General features: G+C 54.6%; 1 protein-coding gene across 2 annotated transcripts; it reads right to left on the bottom strand.

The window, feature by feature from the left end:
* Positions 1-1,921: 1,921 nt before the first annotated feature.
* Positions 1,922-11,004, bottom strand: EFNA3 (ephrin-A3). 2 transcript variants are annotated; one of them, XM_006861528.1, is made up of 5 exons: positions 10,813-11,004; positions 3,992-4,305; positions 3,510-3,575; positions 3,249-3,326; positions 1,922-3,031 (listed from the first exon to the last, which is right to left on the bottom strand). In XM_006861528.1, exons 1-5 carry the CDS (start codon positions 10,938-10,940, stop codon positions 2,901-2,903), a joined length of 717 nt encoding a protein of 238 aa, XP_006861590.1. In that variant the 5' UTR covers positions 10,941-11,004; the 3' UTR covers positions 1,922-2,900. The 2 variants fall into 2 exon arrangements, with proteins under 2 accessions (XP_006861590.1, XP_006861591.1); XM_006861529.1 differs by lacking the exon at positions 3,249-3,326 and having other exon boundaries at positions 2,541-3,031; positions 10,813-10,988.
* Positions 11,005-13,376: the final 2,372 nt, after the last annotated feature.

Genomic DNA, 13,376 nt, shown 5'->3' with positions numbered 1-13,376 from the left:
TACAGGGAGGAGATTGTAATCATTGAGATGAAACAGAGTATATGATTATTGAATGTAAAGATGATCATCTTGTCTGTAAACCTTAATTCAATTCACAATAAAAAGTTTTATTTTTTAAAAAAAGAATAATGAATAGAATAAAAGCAGAAAAAATTCAAAAGGAAACCAATTATATTAAAATATAGTCCAGTGAGATAGACCTCCTCTTTTATATGGCCTTTCTTGCCAAGGTTCCATTGAAAGATTGGGTGGAACTATGCAAATAAGGTGCTTGTAACCCACCCCAAGGAATATGGCTGCTTGCTAATTAATAATGCAAACAAGGTGCATATGACTCTGACAGGATTTGTCAGTTCCCAGTAGGCTTAAAATGAGCCAGCCCAGACGTGAAAAGGGAGGCCTGACTACCACCAAGAAAGGAGAGATGGGAGCAGAACACTCTTCTGGATTTGGCATCCCTGTGCTGAGAACCTCCTAGACCTAGGAGATAGAGAGAGAGCGGAATGCCCAAGATGGTGAGAGATGGTGAGAAGTAGCTGCAGAGAAATGACTGCAGCAGAAGCAACAGAACCAGGAGGCCAAAGGAGACAACTCAGGCTTCCTGACCCACAGAGGAAGAGAACTGAGAGCCTTTGGGCAGGAGTCTTCCTGTCAGAGTAGGGTGGAAGCAGAGCCAGACTGGCTGACCCTCGGAGCAAAAGAGCTGAGCACCTTTGGGCAGAGGTTTACCTGTGGGGTGTCTCTGGGCATGTATTGGCAGAACTAAAAGAACTTTGTAACACTTACCTGAATAAGGCAGAGGCTGGGCTGAGACAGCAAGGGGCTAAAGAGAGGCCTGCTTATAGGCATGGCTGAGATGATGTTTCCTGATAAAAGAACTGTATCTTAAGTATTTCTGATCCTAAACTGTAACCTGTTACTTCCCTAACAAGCACCAAACTGTAAGTACGGTCTGTGAGTTCTGAGGCCAATGTAACAAATTACCAAACGGTAGAGCCCGCTGTGGGCCAGATAGGGTCTGAATTGGTAAAAAAAAAAAAAAAAAAAGTTAGATAGAGGATAAGAATCAAGGGCTGCTTATCTTGATTCTCCCTCCCCCTTGTGAAGTTAAGGGAGGTCAGATGCCACGACACCAATGCCGACAACAGCTATCAAATCATTTCAATCTGGGGGGGTATAGGAATATATACGTGCTTCTTTATTAACACATTAAAGACAAAAGAGATCTAACAATGATTGTAATTTCAAAGTTACGATGAGCATAAAGGACTTTGAGACCTCTTCCACAACGGTAATGCAGTAGGAAGACATCAGTGATTGCTATTGGTTACAAAGTCCCAGGCAATGCTACTGCTTTTGTGGCTTGTTGCCGAAATACCTAAGAGAATGCTAAATTTCAGCCAGAGGCAAGTGTAAATAAACATGAGGGGCCTTCAGATCCTTCATGGAAAAGTTCCATTATCTTTTAATTCTTTTAATATGCAGTCCCCTCATCTGTACACACATACACACACACATCCCACCTCCATCTAGGCCCACAAACTTCTTGAATTCCATTGCCTCCCATCAAGAACCTCTGATTACAGGATGGAAAGGGACGAAAAGGAAACTAATGCTGATTGAGCCTTATATTCCATATGTCATTTAATCCTTAATTTAATTGCATCTTGAGAAATGTATTATTACCAGTTTTACTGATGGGCTATCTGAAGTTTGGAGAGATTAAATGATTTGCCCATAGTCACTTAGGCCCAACTCTGAAGCCTCTACTTCTCCCTCAGCACAGAGCTATCCCCCTTAAAGGAGAGATGCTACAGAGTAAGGCGCCAGGGTCCCCTACCCCGTACCCAGGCTCTGTGACCTGTGGGGTTTAACCTGTATAATAGGAGAGTGATGGCCCCTTGAAATCACACACACTCAGTTATTTTTATCTCCAGTTTATTTTTTTTTTAGACTAAGAGCAGAGTATGAAAGTCACAGCCAAAGCACTTGAAAAAGGCCCAGGAGGATGGGTTGGCAGGACAGGGTCCTGGGAGTCGGGTTTGGCTCAGGGCTGGAGGGGAGGGGTCGTTGCTGTCTCACTGTCTCCAAAAGTGTCTGTGCGTTGCATAGGTCCTGTCTTCACAGAAGACAAAAGAGGGGCCAGGGGATCCCCCGGGGGGGCCTAGCCTGGTGGGAAAGGGGTCTGAAGCTTAAAGGGGAAGTCAAGGGAGGTCAGGAGGTTAAGGAGGGGAGGGATTCAGTCTGTCTGTACATTATATATAGAGATATAGAGTCTGTACATGCCTGCCTGGCACCCCAAAGCCCACCCCTTGCCACCCTTGTTCACTGCCTGCCCCCCAGGGTGTCTACTTGTAAACTTGGATTCAATCCAAACCACAATCCTGGGGATGGAAGTGGGGTGGGGGGAGGAGGACGTGCTTATTGCTGTAAACGGGGGGAGGGGGCAGCAGGCGGTGCTACCCCCTCACCCATCTAGTCCCCTCCCCATGTTGCGTCCCTGGAGGAGAGAGTGAGGGTGCCTCCCACGCTTCCATATACTCTCTCTGGGGCATAGTTGTCTTTCTGATAGGACAGAAGGGGGAGGATACCAGGGAGCAGGGAAAAGTACCAGGGGGCAGGGAGTCCTGAGCACTGCCCTTTATGACCCCTCTATTTGGTACCAAACATTACCAGAGCCACAAGGCCACCTGGAACCTGTGGCTGTCCCTGCATCTGGTCCACCACTGTGCCTGCCTAGAGGGAGAGGAAAGAAGGAGCAGGCACACATGTATGGTGCAGACCCCACTTCCAGCCATCGGGATGGGGCGTAGGCCCCACAGCGTCATTTAAAGGGGCCAAAAGCTCCGTGTTCCATCCCAGCCCCGCCCCATCTCTCCCTACCCAGGGAGGGGGCAGAGCTAGGAGGCCAAGAGAGTCATGAGGAAGAAGGCGATGCCAATGGCCAGGGGCAGGTGTTCCCGCTTGGGACTGGTCCCGCTGATGCTCTTCTCCAGCTTGGGCACCTGGGGGTTCTCACCCTCAAAGTCCTCTGTGGATAGATGAATAGACAGGCTGGTGAGGACTGGGTTGTGCGCTGGGTAAGGGCACACGGCAGCGGCAGCAGCAGTGGAGCTAGGGACGTGACCACCCGTGGAGGTAGGGAGGATCCTTGTCCCCAGGGTAAGTTAAGGCATGCAAGGTGAACAGGCACCGGGAAGGGGGCTGCGTTCTAGCAGTGGCCACCAGAGGGCGCTGCGCAGACTCACCCAGCACGTTGATCTTCACATTGGGGCCCATGGTGAACTGGGGGAGAGTGGGGACCGGCTTCTCCCCGGAATACGATGCTGCGGGGTGGGGTGCGGGTGGGGAGAGAGGAGGGGAGAGTCAGGGCCAGGATCCCTCCCTCCGCTACAGCTGGGGAGCGAGCCCCCCTCGCCTTTGCCCTCCACCCCCACCCCCAGGAAGCCAGGGGAGCCCCAAAGCAGGGAGCAGACGATGATGACGTGTCTGGGAGCCGCTATACTCACTGGAGGCGCAGCAGACGAACACCTTCATCCTCAAGCACTTCCAGTGCAGGTTGTGGGTTGGCGTGGCTGGGGAAGAGACTGGGCCTGAGTTTCGTTCCATCAATTCGCGCCTGGTGCCCTCACTCAGAAATCCTCACTCCCTCCTAACTGCCCCTCTTGAGAAGTTGTAACTCCTCCAGTCCTTTGGGCATTGATCACTATGGCTTCGCCCTCTATCCTAGCAGGCCCTTTGAAACGGTCTAGACGCGTCCCCCATAGAAATATTCGCTCTACTGCCCAAACTTGGACTGTCCCCCTAAAACCCTTCGCTCAGTCTCACAGCCCTGTGTGGGCTGAAACTTTGAGGACCCCAGACCCCACGCCTCATTCTGAGGTATCAGTATCGCTCTAAGACACAACCGGATGCCTGCAGCATCTCTGGCTCCGCCCCCAGGCCTGACACTAACCCTTAGCTCCGCCCCACCGCCCGGGCAGTCACTCACAGATGTAGTAGTACTCGTGGCCGGCGTGGAACTCGTAGCCCAACGAGAAGGCGCTGTAGCGCTGGAATTTCTCCGAGAACTTGATCGGGCTGTGGGGGGCGTGCGGTCGATTGCACTCCCAGCGCTTGAAGCCTTGGCTGGCGTTGCAGGTGCGGTAACCCGCCCAGCTCACCATATACAGCACGTACTGCTCCGCCCCGCCTCCGGGGCCTGGTCCTGCCCCAGGGCCCACTCCAGAACTGTTGTAGTGTGGGCAATAAATATCCAGATAATCGTTTACGTTCACTTGCACGGTGTAGCCCTCTCGCCGCAGGCTGCGGGTGAAAAGGAAACAGGTCACAAAGAAAATACCCCAAACTAACCCACTTTCCACTTCGCTTTCTCCAGAGTCCCCGAAGCCTCCTGAGTTTACCTCGGACCTCCACTCTTCTCAGCCCCACGCTTTGTCCCCAAAGTCCTCCTGCCCCAAGACCCCACACTATCATTTCATTCCCTCTTTCTATTTTGTCCTTCCACCTGGTGGCCACCAGAGGGTAGCAAAGACGCAGGAAAAACCGGCCCTGTCACCAAAGGAAAAGAGGCGGGAGGAGAGAGGAAACGAACGTATGCTTTGGTTACCACAGAAACGGCAGCAGGCCCCAGCGACTACCAGACCCAGGCCCAGATTTCCTCAGTCTATCCCCCATGATTCACCGGCGGGGAGGAGGAATAGATGGATGAAAGGGACGGGTGAGAGTAGGAGGGATCCTTTCTAAGGGTCAGGCACCCTCCATCTCTTCTCTCAGCAAGCTTTTTTGCTGCTGCCTGTCCATCCTTCCCCCACCCCCAAGGCCAGTATGACAGGACCTGCCCTCACAAACACATGCATGGCGATTTGGTGCATGTACATGCATAAATTCTATAGCACATACACAAATATGGCTACCGCCCACTTGTAGGTGGCATACACAGAAAAGAAAGATTAGATGTGTGCTGGATTGGTATGCTGATATTGGTTGACCCCCAGCTGTCTCGAATTCTCTGCCTGTCCTCCAAACCGCTCTTCTTGGGCTGCCTCCTTCAGCAGCTCCTCCTTCCCTTTGGACATTGATCACTATGGCTTGGCCATCTGTCCTAGTATTCTCTTCTGTCCCTCTACCATGACTCTACCGCCCAAATTTGATTGGACTATTCCAAAAATGCCTCTCTCAGCCACACAGCCCTGTCTGCCCTGAAACTCTGAGGCCCCCAGTCCCCAAGTCTTATTCCAGGATATCACTCCAAGACACACACATACTGGTACAAGTTCTCTTACAGTATCACTGGCCTCTATACCTTTAGTATAATAAGCATCCACTGACCTCGACACTGAGGCTATGGATAAATATCCTATCAAGTCAGTTCTAACTCCTAGTGACCTAAAACACTGTTCCATCCTCATAATCGTTGCTGTGTTTGAGCTCATCGTTGCAGTTGTGTGTCAATCCATCTCCTTGAGGGTCTTCCTCTTTTTCACTGACCCTCTACCATGGACAAGTGTTAAGTGCCATAGAATCTGTTGTGAATCATAGCGACCCTGTATAGTGTTTCTGAGTGGCTGGTGGATTTGAATTGCCAACTTTGCAGTTTAAATTGATCTTGCAATCCAGTGCTTACCCTACAGTACCACACCAAGATCCCAATAAAATGATACAACAGATCAAGGAATTACAGAGCTCGGCACTAAATCTCCATGGGCATCATGCCAACTGGCCCAAACTTCTACTTCATTATACACTTCCCTTTTCAACCTGGCCACCACTCACTTGCTGCCTCTATAAATGCTAGGCAGATGCTCATCAAGACACTGTATAGGGTTTCCAAGGCTATAAATCTTTATGAGAGCAGAAAGCCTCATCTTTCTCCTGTGGAGAGGCTGGTAAATTTGAACTGCTGACCTTTTGGTTAGCAGTACAACTCATAATCCATTATGATACCAGGGCTCCTTCATCTGCCTCACTAGTCACCAATAAAGTATTGGTCTTATCCCATCTATGGTGGGTACTGATTGGTGTAGGTACAAGAGAAAATCTCTGAAAAGAGAAGGCATTTTCCCTAATTTCTCTAGGGTAGGAATAAACACATCTTGGCAATGGCAGATGGGTAGTATGGTGGACACAAGAAGGTTTGGGGGTACTTGGCAAAATGTCAAATAACTGGGGTCCCTAGTCTCTGGGAACTACCTGAGGGGAGGGACTGGCTTGCCATGTCGCCAGGCACCTCCCAGCTCCACAAACAGTAATTAGATCCATGAGGGAAAAGAGCTTGGAGGCCTCTGCTTGGGGTGGGGCCTTAAAAATCCCTCTCCACCTTACCCTACTTCTCTAACCTTGCCTCCTGCCCCCTCCCCAAACACCTCTTTCCAGGCTCAGTAGTGAGGCAGGCAGGTGAGAGCTGGGGTTTGGGCACTCCATTAAGAATGGGCACAACCTTATTGAGTCATCAGGAATGCCACCAGCCCCACTCAGTTCCCATGGGAGTGATGGGTCACTCAGGCTCCTCCCTGGCCCTGGCACTCGGGTGGGCAGGAGTCTCAGCCTGGGGCACTGGGAGAAGGAAAACAGGTTAGACCAGGCCTGGCTTCCAACCACCACCCCAGGCTTGCTTCTCCATCCGACCCCCAGTCTCCTCAGGCTTTGAGGAGGGGGCCCACCAAGTAGTAGGGTGTCAGTCACACTGGGGCCTCTGTCCCTGAGCCTCACGCAGGTTTCTAGTCCCACTCCACAGTAGCCCCTCCTTGCTTCACCACCCACTTTCTCCCAAAGCACACCCCATTCCAGCAGGGAGCAGGCTACTCCAGAGATATTCCTACAGATGATACCTCAGTTTCCTTAATGGGGTGGGAACTAACCTCATAGAAAGGTTAAGGGATGATGACCACAAGTGAAGAGAAGTCACCAATAACTATCCCAGTTATTGGATGGCAGTAACAGCCCCTGAAAGGCTCCACCCCTAAAAGCTGGGTGTGTGGCTCATAGAAAGGCTATGCCCAGTCAGTATCTGGCCAACAAGTGGCAGAGGGGCTGGTGCCGCAACTTCTGGGAGACCGGGTTGTCTGCTTGGCTTGGGCGCTTTAATTGAATCTGTCATACACCCTTGCCAGGGCAGTGAAGAGGGAGGTACCCCTAGGCCGCTTCCCAGCTCCGAAGCTCACTCCGCCTCCAGAGCCGCACCCCCGGGAGGGGTTTGGGATCTAGGGACTGGGATGTGCCCTGCCCCTTGAAACAATTCTCTATTCTTCTCTACTTCATCTCCTTACTAGCCTCCCACCTCTCTCGCGAAAAGGCGAGTGTCGACATACCCCACCTGGTGGAGTTGCCCCCTCACTCCGTTATTTCGGTTTCTCCCAGCACGCACCGCCCCCGGGGCGCATCCCGACCCCTCCCCTTCACTTGAGCAAGCTCCAGGTCCCACTCAGCCCGGGAGCGCGGGGTGGGGGTGGGGGGGGGTGAGCAGGGAGGAGTAAACTCTCCCCTCGGGGCAATTAGGGGCAGGTAAACAAGGTGTCTAACAAGACATGGGAGTGCAGAAAGGACCCTAGGGGCCCTGACTTGTTAAATCCCTGTCCTTGACCCTAGACACTTAGATGCAGAGCAAAGGGCGCTGGAAAAGTGTTGTAAAGAAACCGGACCCCAGTTCTCCACCCCTCCAGCGCGTGCCCCCGAGGCTGCGCGGCAGCCCGCTCCACCAGGCAAGGCCGGACCACGTGTGCGCGGCGTGGAGTCCGCGCTGAGGCTGAGGGGGATGCGGGGAGCGCTCCCGAGAAGCGCGTGCACGCTGACACCCCCGCACCCCTCGGCCACCCTCGGCTGCGGCGTCCCTTCGGGCCAGGTCTCCCCATCCTGGGTCTAGACCCGGGACTTCCCCGACCCATATCGCGAGGGGGAGAATCAGCGCGCCCGACTACCCCGCCCCTCCTTGCGACAGCGGCGGCGGCGAAGGTTTATTGATCTGCAGCGGCGGAGAGAAGCGAGAGACCCACCGAAAGCGAGACACACAGAGACGAAGAGGGAAAGACAGGCCGAGACTCACAGAGACTAGATTCACAGAGAGCAGAAAGGGAGTGGGTCACAGCGAGGGGTCGGGGATCCAGAAACCCCCGAGAAAGATGCAAGGGAAATGAGAACTGAGACAAGGAGAGACAAATCCAGTAGAGACCCACAGACTGGAGACAGCGACAGGGAGACGCAAAAGGAGAAAATCAGGGACAGAGAAGGGGATACACGGCAGAGACTTGGTGACAGGAAGAAAACAGAAGCGAGGAGAGACCAATAGAGACAAAGTAGAGCCTCAATAAATGTTGGTTGAATGGATGTATGAATGAAAAAGATCAGCAACAAATATTTCAGAGATAAAGAGACAGAAATGGAGACGGTTAGATGTTCTTGTGGCTTCTTGAGACAGGGACTAATATCAGCACCTTCACTCACTTCTGCATGGAAATGAAGCACAGACGATGGGGTATACGTTTGGCTGTCTGCCAGCTACCCCAACTTCAATTCCAGACACTGGGACCTCTTGACCAAAGACTCTCACGCCCTTCCCACTCACCCCCCTCACGTTTAATCCCCTCATCCCTAGTAGCTCGGTCTGAGAAACTGGTCTCGCCTATTCCAGGGGACCAAATGGAGGGGATGAGTTGGGGATAGGGGGCGAGGTTGCCGTCGATGTTCAGGGTACTGTCCCCAGGTCTGTCAAAGGAGGCCACTGCACGTGTCCCACCGGCACCTTCCCACGTGACCCCAGGAGGCGGGGTCGCAAGACCCTACCCACGTGACCCCAAGGGGCAGAGACCCTCCGCACGTGACAGGGGGTGGGAGCCAGGAACCCTGCTCACGTGACCGGGGGGAGGGGTGCGGGAGCCTGTAGCTGGGCCCGGCCCCGCCCCCAGCTCCCCGGCCCTCTCCACTCCCGGCTCCGGAGCACGTCGCTCTCACGATTTATGGGGCCGCGGCTGCCGCAGTGAGGGAGCCGGGGAGCCCGGGCGCAGCGGCAACAAAGGCCGGGGAAGCGAGGCGGGGGTGGCGGCGGCCTCACAACCTGGCGCGCGCCCCCTCTTACCTCCCCCGGTCCAAGCCGGCGGGGGAATGGGGAGGGCACAGTGGAGACTCCCAGCACCCGGGCTCCCGCACCCCCTCCCGGGCTTTCACCTGCATCCAGGTGTATGCGGGGGAGGGGACCCGGATCAACTCCCCCCAAGACCGTTCCCGCATCTCCCAGGCTCCGGCTTCCCCCAAGAACGTTGGGGATGCTCCAAGGGTGGCGGGGAATCTTGAATCCCTCACCTTGGAGCTCTTGACTCCCCGCCAGATTCTAGCGGGGCGGGGGGCGGATGTGTGAGTCTGGGGGAGAGGTACCAGCCACAGAGAACTGGGGAATCAGCCCCCAGCGCCCCCCGGAGTGCTCCGAGTCCCGCTCCCCAGGGGGAGGAACCGAATCCCCACCCCCGGGGTTTCCATGGGAAGGGAAAGGGGGCGTCGTTGGCTCATCCCCACCCCCAGTCTGACACTCCGGGCGCGAGGAAGGAGAGAGGGGGAGGCGCGGGGCCCCAAACAACAAAGAGCGAGGCAACGAGCGGCAGCCCCTCCCTCGGGAGGTTGGGGGTCGCGGCCGCCCGGCCCTCTTGGCCCCCTCCCCTGGGGCTTCGCCATTTGCTACTGAGCCGTCCCCCAGGGTAAGGAGCCAGAGGCAGTGCCGCCGCCGCCACCCGGGCAGGTGTGACAGTGACCCCCGTGTCCCCAGGGAACCTCCCCCACAACACACAGACACACACGGAGGCGGCCGGTGTGATACACACGGCAGCTCGGCAGGGAGGAGAAGACAAGGGCAGCGAGGATTGAGCAGAATGAGAACCCGGCCCCGCAGCCTGCACCCGGCCACCGCGCCACACACCCCGGGAAACCACACGGCCGCCCTGACACCCGCCCAGACCGCGGCGGCGCCGACAGCCACCCAACCCAGACGCCGCTGGCCACGCGGACACCGACCGCAGCCCCCTCCCCGACCTGCCGTCCGCTCCCACCCCCAGACGATCGCCGACGCAGACACACAAATCACACACTCAGACACACACGCACACTGACAGCCGCGCACGCCTGCTCACACTTAGAGCCACACGCCGTCCTCATCCCGGGCGTGTGTGTGCGTGTTTGACACGCCGACAACTCCCTGCCTCCTTCCTTTTTACCGGTATCCCACGTTTCCATCCTATCCAAGCGACACTCCCAGGGACCCCAAACTCGGTCACCCAGCCCAGGCTCACCCCAACCTGGCGCATCCACACAACCAGGGCCACCCATTAGCCTTCGTTCTTGGGGAGGTGCTCGGTCGTACTCCCTGTCTCAAGCTTTGGACCCTACTTTTAAGAGCGGGAACACTAGACAAACCCCTTGACACCCTCTAGGCCAAAAACAGGTCAGCCCTGGGCCCCCCAACTGCGGCGGTCTATCCTTAGTACACTGGCACCCCCAAACTCCCCGACTGAAAGGGCTGAAGATGGGGAAGGGCTGCAAGACCGGTATGAGTGAGGCGGGAGTGAGGAGAAGCCGCGATGGGGTGGGGTATCCCCGAGCAGTATACCCCGCACGGCATAACCCTCCTTACTATATACACCAACAGCCTCTCTCAAGACACCCCTCGAGTTTCATAGACACCCACAGAGAGCGTTCCTCCTTTCCTCGCCTCCCAGTCCCCAGATGTGGTCTCCCAGGCCTCCAACCCCGGGTTCCCCCAGGAATTCCCGGGCCCACCGGCTCTCCCTCTCAGAGACACGGGACGCTCGGGCTCCCTGGCCCCCGACTCACTGCTGGTTGGAGCTGTTCCAGTACACCGCATGCCGGTTTCCCAGAGCCCCCCCGGGTCCCTGGGCCAGCAGCGGCAGCAGCGGCACGGGCACGAGCAGCAGCAGCAGCAGCAGCGGAGCCGCCGCCATCCCCGGAGCCGCCGCCGCCGCCGCCCCCCGACTGAGCCCCGAGCTCCGGGCTTCTCCGCTCCCCAGCTCCCTGCTGCCGCCGCCGCCAGCCCCCAACCCTAGGCCACGCCCCCAGTCCGCCCCTCCGCCCGCCCGGGCGCGCCCCCGAGGCCCCGCCTCTGGCGCGCTCCCGTCAGACCCCGCCTCGCCCGGAGCCGGAGCGCGCGGCGCGTGGGAGAAGGGGACGGTGTTGCTCCTTAGGGAACGAACCGGCGCGCTCCTGCTCCCTCCTTGGTTCAATTTGCTACCTGAGCCTTCTTCCAGTCTGTAGTTCCCAGAAGAATGATTAGGGAGCCCATGATAGAGGTTACATGTCAACAAATTCATCTCTGATATGAGGTGAAGGAGACTTGAGAAGAAGTTGGGGGTCCAACATCTATTAACAAAACGCCCCACCTTTCTGAGCAATCTGGCCCTCCATGTCCTCTCTTCCTATGAGGAGGCAGGTGTGCACAGGAGGTTGGCAAAGAAACCCACAGTTGACACCAAGGAGCTAACAGCTGATGACCTGGAGTCCCTAGCTGGGCATGAGACTTGATTTTGGTATAGGTGGGGTGGAGGAGCTCTGTTTCCAAGCATGGAAGGACACAGGTGGAGAAGGAGGCTAAGGATAGAGTTAGCTAGAATAAAGGCTCTCCACTCACTCTCAAGCTTGGCCCCTCCCAGACCAGCGAATGGTGCCCCCAGTCATTCTCACCCCCAGTCTTGTAGACGCTGACACTGAGGGCAGCTCTCCCCAGTCATTGTCTTCTCAGTGAAACCAAGCACAGACACCCAGAGGCAAAAAACACAGACACACAGAGAATACATACAGGTAAAGTTACAAACAGACACTTAGACACACAGATATAGGTGCACATACCCAGACACACATGTACACAATGGTTCTCACATACAAAATACCCACCAGCACTCATTGACACACGTACATACTTCCTCCCTTCATTGACACACGTACATACTTCCTCCCTTCTTTTTCTTTCTGTCTCCCTTTTCTAGAAAGTAGAAATTGAGGGAAAGGACCCAGAGCCTAGACCTAGGGTGTTGTTGTTGTTGTTGTTGTTAAGTGCCGTCGAGTCGGTTCCGACCCATAGCGACCCTGTACAGGATTTCCGAGGGTGTAAATCTTTACGGGAGTAGAAAGCCTCATCTTTCTCCCGCGGAGCGGCTGGTAGTTTCGATCCGCTGACCTTAAGGTTCACAGCCCGATTCGTATCTCCCTTTTAATTAAAGAAGCCCAATTTAAGAGTGGACTCCTGGTGTGGCTCTGTGGGATCAGCACTAAACTGCAAACCACATGGTTCGACGGTTCAAACGCCACAAGCTGCTCCTCAGAAACCCTATACAGAGTCACTATGAGTCAGAACTGACTAGATCTAAGAGTGACCAGCAGAATCAGGCCTCAGATTGGGTTCTCAGAACCCAAGCCAACTAACTACCTGTGTCTCAGAAAATGTGTGTGATGCTATTTTGCTTCTTAACTTCAGGAAAAAGGACAAATAGGCACCCTTCATCTGCTTATTCCTGGCAAGATTGGGGTCCTGACCACAAGTGACTTGGTTTGGGGGAAGGACAGTGCCATCCACAATAGGTTCTATGCCTAGCTGCTGCTAAGCAAGTGCAGGCTTTGGCCTCCCTGGACTCCCTTCTGCCCCTGAGAGATCCCCTCTCCCTTCTCAAGAGTCAGAAAATAAATTAGGCCCCTAGGGGTGGAAGTGGGGGACTTTGCAAACAGTTCTCCCTCTCCCCAGACTCCTCAGTCCTAGGGAGATTTGCTTTACTCAAAGATGCTTACCTGCCTACTCCAGGTACCACAAATTGAAACCCCTCTAGAGGATAGGGTCCTCTCTGGAGGGTCAAAAGTTGGAAGAGAGGTTCCCCATACCCATAGTGAGTGGGAACTTCCTCTTGAGTTTAGAACTTTGTGTTTCATTTTAGAAGCCTTTAAGTCCCTATTTGTAGAATCTGGGTCCCATTTAAGAATTTGGGTCCTTGTCTAAAGGACCCAGATATTTCTCTTTAGTGTTGAGTACTTTTATCCTCCAACAATAATTGATCCCTTATCTCCAGACTAGAATCTGGAGCCTTCTCTACAGGGTTAAAGCAGCTCTCTTTGTGGAATATGAGCCTCTGGTTTTGAAGTTCTGAGACACTCTCCATAGGGCCTAGGCTTCGGTCCATGGGATCTGGTGCTCTCTCAACTTAGTCTTCTTTGTCTGCAGGACTGCTAGTTGATTTGCGCCTTTGTGTGAATTAGAAAAAGCACCCCTTCATGCTGACCCAACCCCCAGGGTACATCTCTTGGCAAGTGATAACTTTGTGTAAAAACAAAGGTGCTGTTTCCTTTAGGTGGAGGTGGCTCTATGTGTCTCCCCACCTTGGTGAGGCAGTTGGGCT

This window comes from Chrysochloris asiatica, unplaced genomic scaffold (genome assembly GCF_000296735.1).
Source record: "Chrysochloris asiatica unplaced genomic scaffold, ChrAsi1.0 scaffold00042, whole genome shotgun sequence".
NCBI classification, from domain to species: Eukaryota; Metazoa; Chordata; class Mammalia; order Afrosoricida; family Chrysochloridae; genus Chrysochloris; species Chrysochloris asiatica.
This window is presented reverse-complemented; position numbering and strand designations above follow the sequence as displayed.